Source organism: Lolium rigidum, chromosome 7 (assembly GCF_022539505.1).
Source record: "Lolium rigidum isolate FL_2022 chromosome 7, APGP_CSIRO_Lrig_0.1, whole genome shotgun sequence".
In the NCBI taxonomy this organism is placed as follows: Eukaryota; Viridiplantae; Streptophyta; class Magnoliopsida; order Poales; family Poaceae; genus Lolium; species Lolium rigidum.
The window spans coordinates 110,414,593-110,426,874 of record NC_061514.1 but is presented as its reverse complement, the minus strand read 5'-3'; the positions used below and the strand labels follow the sequence as shown (position 1 = coordinate 110,426,874).

At 51.0% G+C, this 12,282-nt stretch overlaps 1 protein-coding gene across 1 annotated transcript; it reads right to left on the bottom strand.

Moving 5' to 3' along the window:
• Window positions 1–646: 646 nt before the first annotated feature.
• On the bottom strand, window positions 647–2,376 carry LOC124676969 (serine/threonine-protein kinase OXI1-like). Its single transcript, XM_047212981.1, has 2 exons — window positions 1,973–2,376; window positions 647–1,828 (listed from the first exon to the last, which is right to left on the bottom strand). Exons 1-2 carry the CDS (start codon window positions 2,374–2,376, stop codon window positions 859–861), a joined length of 1,374 nt encoding a protein of 457 aa, XP_047068937.1. The 3' UTR covers window positions 647–858.
• Window positions 2,377–12,282: the final 9,906 nt, after the last annotated feature.

The following is a 12,282-nucleotide window of genomic DNA, read 5'->3' as shown; positions in this document are numbered from 1 at the left end:
TCTCCCCACCGTGGTCCGAATAGTTGGTGGTCTTGGGACTTGGGACCAAGGCATCTACCACCACTCGGTTAATTCCTTCACAACAACCTTCCTGGGCAAAACTAGGCTAGTGTTCTGCATAGTGTATTCCTGACAAATTGGCAATGGTAGAATGGCATAGCTGCTCACCACACCAATTGCGACGACGGCAGCGATCCATCCTCCACATGCGTCTGCCTGTGTTCCATCACTGTGCCAGCTCGCTGGACGCCAGATTTGAGCTCGTTTATTACAGTAATTGAAGTCTCTGAAGTCTGAACCCATAGCAGTCTGCAGAGCGCAACAGCCAACAGGAGCTGGCTGGTGGCCACACCTGATCTTCACCCTGTGGACACCACGCCTCAGCGCGTCTCGGAGAAGACCGGAATTCGCCGTAGCAATTTCTTTGAAATGAACGGGGTTGTATCTTCTCCCGGAGAAAGTTCTACCCGAGACCCGAGTCATCGGGTTCCAATCTACTACTCTGAATGTGTCCAAAATAAGATTGCAACCTCTGATGTATGGCGCGAGAACAGATTATATCAGCATCTGCAACTTGAAGGCCGATCAGAGAGGCACTGAGCACAAACTGGAGAAACAGACGTCAAAGGGGCTCATCTGGCCAATGTACCGTTTGACCGTTCATTATTCATTCATTATTACGGTTTATATACTTGCTTGGATAATCCCCTGATCACGGGCCAAAGTATCCAGCAAAAGAACACATGAACACCTCATTAATTATGTGCTCATCCGTCTTCTAATACTACTATACGATTTTCTACGAGGATAAATATATTAACAAATAATTAAAATTGGCTAAGAAAAAATATGAACATCTCAGAAAAACACGGAGAAATCGCCATCTTTTGACGGATCCACCCTCCGCTCACCGTCGCCGCCCGTGACACCCACGTCAGGCGAAGCCTTCTTCTCGTCATCAACCGCCGCCGCCGCGGCCTCGCCGTCCTTGGCCGCGAACGTCTCGCGCACGACCTTCTCGACGTCGAGCACCTCGCCGCCCTCCCCCTCGTCGTCCCGGGACGCCGGGTCGGGGATGTACGGCGGGCGGGCGACGCGGAGGATGCGGTCCCAGTCGACGCCGCGGAAGAAGGGGTGTGCCTTGATCCCGCGCGCGCCGATGCGTTTCGCCGGGTCCTTCTCGAGGAGGCGCGCGATGAGGTCCCGCAGGTCCGTCTTCTCGCCGACGAGCTCCGGCGGCTTGGTGAGCACGCGGTAGAAGGTCTCCTTGCGGTTCTGGCCCCGGAAGGGCGTGCGGCCGTAGAGCATCTCGTAGAGCACCACGCCGAGGCCCCACCAGTCGACGATGAAGTCGTGGCCGCTGCCCGCGATGATCTCCGGGGCCACGTAGTCCTCCGTGCCCACGAAGGAGTTGGACTTGGCCGCGGGGGTGCGCGAGGCGGTGGTGGCCGTGGAGGAGGAGGTCGTGGACGAGGTCGAGGAGGACGTGGAGGCTGTACGCGAGGTGGAGGGCGGCGACGGCGAGTCCGTCGGCGCGGCGGGGTTGGTTTTGGTTTTGGGGTTGGTGGTCGAGCGGAACCGGAAGCACATGGCGGCGGGGGACCTCTTGCGGGTGAGAGACGGGGTGGTGGGGATGGGTGACGGTTTGGGGGCGGCGGACGGTTCCGGCTCCGGCGGCGCGATGGGGAGCCGTGTGGAGAGGTCGAAGTCGACGAGCATGATGTGGCCGCTGTCCTGGATCATCACGTTCTCCGGCTTCAGGTCCCGGTACACGATCCCGATGCTGTGCAGGTACTCCAGCGCCAGCACCAGCTCCGCCGCGTAGAACCTGCGAATTGGGAATTGTTCTAGGTGAGTTTTACGGATCATATCTGCGATTATTATTCTTCGCCAATTTTGTCTACCTGCTGCCTTATTACAGGAAGGTTTAATCAGACAGAGAGGAGCGTGTGTGTACGTAAATTGCGCGTACCGTATGACTGAATCGGAGAACATCTTCTCGGTCTGGCGTCGCCGGAGTGAGTTGAGGTCGCCGCCGCCGCAGCGGTCGATGGCGAAGCCGACGACGGCGTCGGTGGCGAGGACGCCGCGGAGCGCGGGGAGGAGCGGGTGGCGCAGGGCGAGGAGCACGTCGCGCTCGAACCAGATCCGGCGGTGCCCGTCCCCGCCGCCGCTGCCGGCCTTCTTGTGCCGCGCCGCCTCCCGCGACACCGCCTTGAGCGCCATGGCGGTGCCCCCTTCCGCATCGCCGCCCTCCCTGGGCACGACGTGGAAGACGACGCCCTTGGCGCCGCGGCCGAGGACGGAGACCGCCCTGAGGTCCGCGAGGGTCAGCTGCCGCGGCTCCGGCGGCGGCGTGAGCGCCTCTGCCGTCATGGCCGCGAGGACGACGGCGGTGGCGAGATTGGAGTGAGGCGAGTGAGGGTTGGTGCCCGCGCCGCGCGAGGGGTGCGTGGGGTTGGGGATTTGTTGCGGTGCGATTTTGGGATTTTTTCCGGAATTTGATTCGAGGCCTCCGGTCCTTGGCTGCGTGGCGTTGGTTTTATGCGGCGGGCAAGCAAGGCTACGAGTACTCTTCTTGTGGCTTTCCCTTGGTGACGAAGCACTCGCCGCGGCCGCGCACCACCTGCGGGATTAGCGACTGTTTTGAACGGGGAAGTTTTTTAATCAAAAAGAGGGGGTTTGGACTGCGTGTGGTGAGAGGAAAAATCAAGGGATTTCGTGGGGTCTATGTTATGTTCTGACCGCGGTTGCCGGGCCCCTACTCCAGTCCAGTCGTCCTGCGCCGAGATTGTTGTTTTTGCAGCGGGATTCTAGAAGAGTTGTAGTTCCTTCAGTCTGTCGGTCAGCGCAGGAGTAATTCTCAAGGAATCAACTAATTCTGTGTCAGGTAGCATCACTTCACCTGAACTCTCTCCCGGACAAGTCTGCTTCTAGCTTTGTCATGTATTAAAATTTGAAGAATTCAACTAACCATATAGAATCATTATATCTGTCTTGAAATATAAGTTTCTTAACTTTTTAAAATACAAAAGTTTATATTTTGAAATGGAGGTAATATACTACCTTCATACCGGATTAGTATTAGAGTATTTCGCACTTCGAAAAAAAAATTAATCAACAAAGTATGAGATATGTGTCACAAAGATTATACCATTGGAACTTCTTTTGAACATGAATCCAATGACATGTCCAATGATATAATTTTTGTGGTATATATCTTGTATTTTGTTGACCGAATAAGTAGTTAAAGTGTTTTCTCAAATGTGTAATACCCTAATAAATAGGTATGGAGGGAATGCAAATTTAATGCCATATATATTGCTAACTTATTGTACAAAGTTAGTCAAGTTTTAGTTTTTTTTTTACTTACAACGAAAGTACAAGTACACTTATTCATGGACAGATGGAGTAACTTACCAAGAACTGTAAAATAGAATAACATTTAGAGCCATGATCTATAATTGTCCATATGTTATGTGATTCTCGATCAAGCGAAAAACGGAAGGGAGTAAAGCTTAGGCTAGACATTGGGATACATCTTGAGTCGTTATTTTTAAATTGGAAACATGATCAGGAAGAATCACAGGAAACGGATCACCAGGAGGTACAACTCGAAAACGTAGTTATCATGGGCTTGTGGTATTTATGTCAAATTTCCGCAAATCCATCACATTCTATGAATAAATCATGTCAATCCATCGAGACAAGCATGCCTACTCGTAACACATCGTCATACTGAAGATGCGGCCCCAAGCAAACACCGAGCCTCGTAAACTACCGCATCATTCAGACACATGGATCCACATTACATGTATTTGAGGAAGACAGCAAAAATAACAAAACCGACATATGATTAAAAATTAGGGGAGAAGCAGCCAGTGATTGTATAGTTCGAATTTGCTTGCACCATATATATTGCACAGCAAGGATCAAACACACCATGCGTGTTTCGGTAGAATGAAATATATATCCGTTTACCTGCTTAAATTCGTTCCAATGGTGTATGATTTGCAACTTATCAATGCACAAATCGCGGTACGGATTCGATGGTATATGACTTGATCTGAGAGCTAAGCTAATTCTGTGGAGTACACTCCCTCCGATCCATAGAGTAACACGTTTTGTCACCCGTTTTAGCTTGCCAAAACGACCTGATAACCATGTGTAGCTAGTTTTAGACAAAATTTACAAATTCGGGAGGAGTTTGCACTCTCCGTCACGCTGCAACTTGGCGTGCACTCTAGTGGAGCTGTGCATATGCTTTGCTTTATCCACGGGGTCTGCTTTGCAGTTTCCGGGTGTTAATTTGCACATGTTTGGGAAGGCGTAGTTTATACTACTAGGTCTAAGCTACTCCACACAGCACTACCACCTGGTCGAGTTTGCAGCAAAAACGTCACCGTCCGTGGTTATGTAGTGGGGAGATGAAAACTTGACGTCTTTGAATAATGTCGTGCCAATCGCACCACGTTTCGTAAGTTCTTGCTTGTTGTTCTGAATGCCCAGTACTCCACTTACATGATCTGACAGGAATCGTTGTACCGAATCACGGCACGAAGCCCTTTTCGCAGCAGACGTACGTACGTACGTCCACCCGGCGACGCTGACAGGCAAGGATCTAGGCGGCGGCGGCGCTTAACTCCGGCCGGTTGGCGCCGGATCGACCTACATAACATCCCGGCAGGAGTGGGAAGGAAGGAAGCGACGATTTGAATTGCAGGAGGCGTTTGCGGTGGCGCGGTCGCGGTCGGGGCCGTTGGGTGTTTTGGCAGGCTGAGAGCAGGACACGCGCACGACGAACTAGCAGCAGATCGAGCAATGAAAAGCAAGCTTGTTAGTATATTAACCGAGCTTCATCCACGTTGAGACGTCGCAGGTAGGCGCCCCTTCTTATCCCTGCATCGTCGTTGAAAGGTACGGTCGCGGTCGATCGGTCGTTGGGGGCAAATAACACCGCGATGGCGAACAGATTGATTTGTAGCGGTGACAGGGAGGATAAGATAGCCGGAGGGAAGGAGGAGAAGGCAGATCGATACTGCGTTGCGACGTAAAACTGAAAGGTGCCGTCAGATTGTCATGGCTCACGGGCGGTGAAGACGACTCCTCTCGTCGCTGCTGGCGGCTCGCTGTGGTCGAGAGTCACGTTAGCTAGCAGGGTAACGCGTGCAGCGGTGGGTCCGTAGTACGTATGTGCATGTAGTGATCCATTTGTTTTGCCCTTTTAAAGCTCGAGCTCGTGAACTTTCATCACTTCATCAGTTACACACACGTGTACCCGCGTTTCTTCCTAAAAAGGCCGTGATCGCTTATCACCAGGACAGCGGAAGCAGCAAGTGCAGATCCCGGCCGTGCACCTGATCACCCACAGCTCAGTTTTTTTTTTATATTTATTTCCAGATAAATTCGATCACGGTTTCCTATTCATCCAGTCCATCGCGTGCAAAGGGAAAACCCCCCTCTTCGTGTTAAGACTGAACCTGATCACGTTCAGGTGAATTAGGAAGAGAGCACGTCTAGGCAAACACCGTGAGCGGTGATCCGATGGAACGTTCTGCCGTAAGTATATTTCCACCTGGCCACCCGTGTACGTGCTCTTTTTTTTTAAACGGTAGGCTCAAGATGAGCTCAACTTTAACTTAATAAAGCCGCAACATGGCAGAATTCGAAAAACTGAAAAATAGAGTTCCAGAGGTCCACGACCCATCATTAGATAATACACGGAGAGACAACTGTCCGTCCGAACAAACACACATCAGCCGCCTAGGGTCCCCAAACACCAGACGACAAACACCAACAACACAAGGGATACAAGATGGCGACTAGCTCTCCCGCTGCTTTGCATGAATTGCCCGGATACGCCCTAGCGACAAATTTAGAGATAACATTAATCAAAACAATGGGTCTAAACTTTTTAATATCATCCGCCCCTTCCACCTTAGGGATAAGCATTAGGATGCCAAAATTAAGCCGCGCCACATATACTCCCCAAGCGCGTAGCCATTAAGGATAGCTAAGACGTACGGCTTCACTAAAGACCACCGGGAAACCGTCCAGCCATCATCAAGCTCCTTGGAGGTGAAGGTCAACATGAGGCTCGCATTGTCCTCGACCGACACACGTCCCTGCGTCCGCCACATCTCGGCAGAAAGCCGGAATAGCCGAGTGGACTCCTCCGCTCCGATCAGACTGCGATAGAAGTCATAAATATGATGGTGCAGCAGGAGCGGTTCCGAGAAAATGCCATCTGCAGACACGAGCTAAGAGATAGCACACTTGCGCCGCCGGCCATTGGCCGTAGCATGAAAATATGCTGTGTTTGCATCTCCCTGAATCAGCCAATTTTGGCAAACGTGCTCTCGTTTCCCCAATACCACTTCAAAAGACGCCAACTTTCGTTTCAGTTTAGACATAAAGAAAATAAAGACGAAAGACGAAAGGTTTTAGTTCTGTGGACCACTAATTTTCTTCTTTCTTCCTCTAATCTTTTAATCTTTTACTTAAAGGTATATTGCGTGGCAGTATGGTCCAAAAACATTCGGCAATTCAGAGATGCTTTTCTCCCTGGCAGGATACCCGAGAGTGACCGCACTGAACTCGACCTGTCACCATTTTCAAACAAAGGAGAGCATCTCTCTATCGGAATCGAAAACGCACAACATCACAAGGTTGATGACGAAGTTATCTTTCGGTTCTACATCATTATAGAAACAAGTACGCACAGAAGATGTTTGTTTTGTCAGTCAGGTGACATGATCCGGCCGGATGGAGGCTCGTTTCTTTACACACAACATTGGGGTGGGGGATCTCACCTGCTTCAGTTTCTCCATGGGTCAAACTATTCCCTGGTGCGCTAATTGTATGTATGCGCGAATGTGTGACTAACTAAACTATAGAGACAACTATAATTGGAAAAGGGCGCCTTGTTTGCTCACTTGGTTAGCAGAAAGATAATGTATGTTAGTACTCGAGATATGTGGTCCTCTAGTAGTCTAGTGTCTCACTTGACATCATCTTCGAACACACGCCTCAGAATTGACCTTCCACATGTCGCTAACAAATGAAATGGGACCTGATTTAGCTAAGTATTTGGTGAATTTCTTCAGCGGATTGAGGGCGGTCATCGTGTATATAGCTCGGTAACGCCATACTGAGAGCGACAGGAGGAACAAAGTAGCGACGACGGGAGGGTGAAATAAATCGGCATGATAGGTCAAATGTGTTGGGATGGCAGAAATGCGCGGCGGGAGAGGCGCGATGTGGCGGGAGAGACGCGTTTTGGCGGGAGAGGGGGACGAATTTTTCATGTGCCGCTGACGCGTCAGTCCCGCCACTCCCCGCCTTGCTTTTCGTTGTGTCCGGCGTGCCCGGAGCGTCCCCTGTGGGGCGGGGACGGGCTCGGGGCGCCGGACACCGTATCGAACCGCGCCGGACAAAAATAGGCTTTGAGGGACGCGACTGAGATCGTTTTTTTGTCCGGCGCGCCTCAAATCCCTTTAGAGGACGGTTTGAAGGACGCGACTGAAGATGCTCTGAGCATGGAAGAAATTGCCACCTTGTCCTCATGCGTCGTGACTCATTTGTCGTGCGAAGCCAAGAGGCTTGCATCCCCGCCTTAGGGCATCTCCACACATCACCCCCAAACGCCGTTCAAAACAAGCGTTAGATCTGCCTTTTAGGAATGTCACAGATACGTGCCGTGTTTGGGGTCGATCATTTTCCCCGCGGCGCATAAAGAAATCGTCATAAATTATTTTTTTATTCAATTTGTTACATTTTATACAAAGTTAAATGGAAAAACGACTAACCCAAACAAAACCTAGCCTACTTGTCGTCATCCGGGGCACACAACACCCTAGCCTCATCGTCGCTCTTCCCTGGCAATTGGTTCCATGCAGCCCACTTCACCTACTCCGTTGCCTGCCTCGTCGTCCTTGCCTCGCGCATCTGCCTGTGCACGAACGCCGTATGAGTCGCCAAAGCATCCCCGCAACGATGGCCCCTCAACGCCGCCCTCCACTGCGAGGCCTCGTTTTGCTCGTTTTGGGCCACCTGCGCTACTTCACAGGCGACAACCTCGACACTCCATCCAGCGTCGAGCTCGAGGAGCCTCTGCCGCTCAACCGATATTAGGAGGTGCCCATACTCTTTTGTCGCCGCCGGCTCGGCAGAGATCTCGGTGATGCAGGGGAGGATGGCCTCATTGGTCTCGTCGCGCGTACGGGTGGCAACCTATTGATGTTGCAGCGACTCGAAGGAGGTCGTGATGGCTTTCTGCTCTGATGATTGTTCCTCTGGGTCCGGCGCATTGCTCCAGTTCTGCAGGTCGTCCTCATCATCCTCCCACTCCCGTAGGTGAGTGGTCGCCACCTCCTCCGTCGCCTCATGCTCAGCGTCAGCCATGAACTGAGCGTCGAGGCCAATGTACAACTCCATCCCAGCCTTGCCGAGCTCGAGCTCGATCATAGGCAACACATGTTCTTCCGCCGGTGGAGGTGGAGGTGGGGACATGGTGGATGTGTCGGCCTGTCGCGTTCGTTGCGGCCTAGCATAGAGTAGGTCGAAGTGTGGTGGCACGGCATTTTCATGTACGTGGAGAGGAGAGAAAGTGCTACAGCAGCGACGATGGTGGAAAAAGTGTTGGTTAAAACAGATCGAAGGGCGTAGCTCGCTAGCCCTATTTGGCTATTTGGACAAATTTGACAAAGTAGGAATGAGTTAGCCGACATCACACTACAACTCAAGTTTATCACGATTTTGCTCGAGGGGCGAGGGCACACGCCTTTATCCGTGTGCAAACGACGTGCACTCAAGCGCATGCTTTGTTCAGGGAGATTGCTTTGCAATATTTGGTTACTTGCACATGTTTGTGAAGATGCACACCAATGTTCATATACATGTTTCTACTTGAGAGTTTTGCACACAAAAAAGACGTGGTTCGTTGTCGTGGTGTGGACTCCTTAGGCGTAGTAGGCGTCCCAATGTCGTGGGGAGATAGAAGCCGACGTCTCGTTGAATAATGTCAATTGTCGTTATTTATGCCAGACCCATATCCATCCACGTCCCATAAAAAGATTTATTTTCCTTATGATCTGACTGGAACGGTTGGTTGGAGCGAAACATGATGGAATGCAAATCCTCACCCGCACGAGCCCCTTTCATACTTGAAGCTCCAAGCCTCCAACGACCGGCGACGCTGACGGGCAGGCGGCGGCTCTTTACTCCGGCCGGTTGGCGCCGGAGGCCCTACCACATCCAACAGTTCGTCTGTCCATTATCTGCTTCTCTAGAATACGCCTCGTCCATTAGTAGAGTCAGCCTGCCCCTCTAATCAATCGTCGCCGCACGTACGGCAAGTCTTCCAGCTAGAATTATGTACGCACGCTACGGCGGAATGGCGGTGGCATATTGGAGGGAGTTCGAGGAGGTGTTTCGGGCGCGCGGTCGCGGTCCGGGCTGTTGGGTGTTGGCCGCTGAGGGGAGGACCGACGTAGGGGACGAACGAACACCAGCTCCATCGACCCCGTCCTGGTAACTTATACTTTCCGCCACCGTTTCCTGGGGCTCTAGAACATTAGAGCAAGTCCAACAGCACCCTTATAACCACCCCTATACCAAACATAGGGAAGAAAGAAGAAAAATATGGCTCCAACAGCTCCCCTATAGCCTCCCCTAAATATTGGTGTCCCCAACTCAACCCCCCTCTCTCCCCTATGTATTGGGGTTGTGGAGGTGTCCCCTATACATGCCCCAACCCATGTTTATGTCTTGTTATAAATCTTACATGTGGGCTCTACATTATTAAAATACATGTGAATATGACATTGGGGAGGGATTATAGGGGAGCTGTTGGAAAGAAGAAAAATATAGGGGAGGAATCGTTTTAGGGGTGTCCCCTACATGAAGATATAGGGGAGAAAATGTAAGGATGCTGTTGGACTTGCTCTTAGGGTAGCACTAGTTATCATTATCAGTGTACTAAGAGTCTAAGACTGACTATGTTCTCACTGAAATGATGTTACCGCACTGTAGTTTCGATCTAGGTTGCAATTCACCATTGGCACGAATCACGAAGAAGATGTAACGGTTTGAGGATTTATTTTTTCTACCACAGCCTTGTTGGCAAATGAAAAAGAATCAACATCCAACTGAAAAAAAAATCCCAGTTACAATCCAACTTGCAACTTAAATGCACTAATCGCAATGCAAATTTAAATTTGCAGGAATCTACTGTGCACGAGCTTCGTTCTCACAAAACAAGCAATTCCGTTATTTTTAGCATGTCGGATTGCTTTCCACCACCGTTCCCGTGTGATAGGGCAAAGGTGTCCGATCTTTCGCAGATGGGATGTCCTCATCTCCCTAGGTTTAGAACATCATGTCCCAAAGGGTCTCCAAAGGGTTATTTTTAGTGTGCCGTATAGCCATGCGTTTTAAACCGACTTACGGTTTGGCGTGGCGCAATAGCGTGTTTGGCATCCTCAGGCTGTTTCTATTCAACATGATTTGTTGGGGCGCGCTAGACACAAGAAGCAAAGGATGTGGTGGCCAATGGGCGCATGTCATAGATCGGACGACATGTGGAGATTTTACTTGCCGTCGCCAACTAACGGTTACCTTTATTAATGACAGCGCTTGCTTCCAAGGCGGACAGAGGGAGGCGTCAAGTGGTCGTTGTGGTGCGTGGCGGGATTCACACAACGGTGTCAATGCGTGCCACTGGCTCCTCGCCTACTTTCGGCATCAAATAGGTCTCGCACGCATCGCTATCGCCTCCCCCATTGCTACCCTAACCCTAACGTAGCGAGCCCCCTAGAACCACCATATAGCAGCAGTGTCGTTGCCTCGGATGCGCAACCGCAATGATTTTGGCCTGCACAACCTCACGGTGGAGCCACACCATATAGGCCTATAGTATACCACACGCAGTACCCGGCGCCGCAAAATATACGGGTGCCAGGTGGGTGGCCGTTAAGTGCAAGCGACGTTGGCATACCGCCGGTGCCAAGGCAGCACATTAGCCATAAATGGCGTGACGTTCACGCCCCTCCGCTACACGGAGGAGCGGAAGAGAAGAGGGACAGACTTTGGACGTGTTCGCATCCTCTCCGCTCCTGAACGGTGCTCCCAGTGCGGGATGAGGCTGCGTTCAAATTTAGGGCAGGACGGGTTTATTTTTATGAAGTTGATAATACCGAGCTCTGTGTTGCTCCATGGGTTTCGGCAGAGCGCAGAGGCATTCGGAACGGGCTCTTTCATAGGTTGCCTTGGTATCAATCCGGTCTTGCGGGAAGGTAAGACGGGTTGGCTCTAGAGTCACGATGCCTGGTCTTCGCACCACTTTCGCGATTGTGAACAGATAAGATAACAATGATAGGGAGACAATAAGCTAGCGAAGTCACGCCTGATCTTTAGAAGTATCTGTGCCGACGGCTGCTGGCCGTCGGCACCTCGGCTGTTTTCTGTAGTGGGTACTCACCGCCGCCGGCTGTTGGCAAAGCCACGCTAGCAGTGCAACACTTCAACGTGTAGCGATGATGGGTGCGTGTACGTCCTTTTTTTTTTGCGTCCATGAGTGTGCATGTGACCGATCGGCAGGCGGCAGGACGTGCACGACTCACTCACACAGGCTTTCGTTACACGTGCGGGCGCGGGGCTTCTCTCCGTTGCCGGGCCGGAGCAGCACAAAAGACATAAAAACTAGCGACGGGAGAGGGCTCAGATGGCTGGGTTTTCAACAGGCTTAAAGCTTGAAATAGATGTGCATCTCTTGCAGTGATCTGTGAGCATCGACGTCTTGTTCACGCCCCAAGCATGCACCGCGGTTTCCTTCTTAGTCCGTGAGCACGTACAACATTTTGATCGTTTCTCTGCATGGAGTTATTTGGATAAAACCACCACGTTATTTAGCTAATTTTATCAAACGACAACCCTTCATATTTTTCGGATAAATAATAGTAACCCCTCCGTTCATAAAAGATATCTTAGGTTTGTCCAAATTTGCATGTATCTATACACTAAATAGTGACTATATACAACTAAAGTTTAATAAGTCTAAGTTATCTTTTATAGACACATGTAGTATCACATTTCTTTGAAAGTTTTCGCACACCAACGAACTGCCACTGGTGGAAAAAACGGCTTCGGTCGCGGTTCGCAACTGCCATTGGTCGCGGTTGCGCAACCGCGACCAAGCAAGCGCGACTAAAGGCCCTACCCTTTAATCGTGGTTCCTTACGAACCGCGACTAAAGGCGCCTCCACGTGGCCGCCGACGAGTCCT

What these genes read in the sequence shown, in the direction of transcription:
- LOC124676969 (XM_047212981.1), bottom strand. Translation starts at nt 2,376, where the DNA reads ATGACGGCAGAGGCGCTCACGCCGCCGCCGGAGCCGCGGCAGCTGACC. An exon ending in TTCTCCGATTCAGTCATACG is followed by an intron (nt 1,829 to 1,972) that starts GTACGCGCAATT and finishes CCCAATTCGCAG; the next exon opens with GTTCTACGCGGCGGAGCTGG.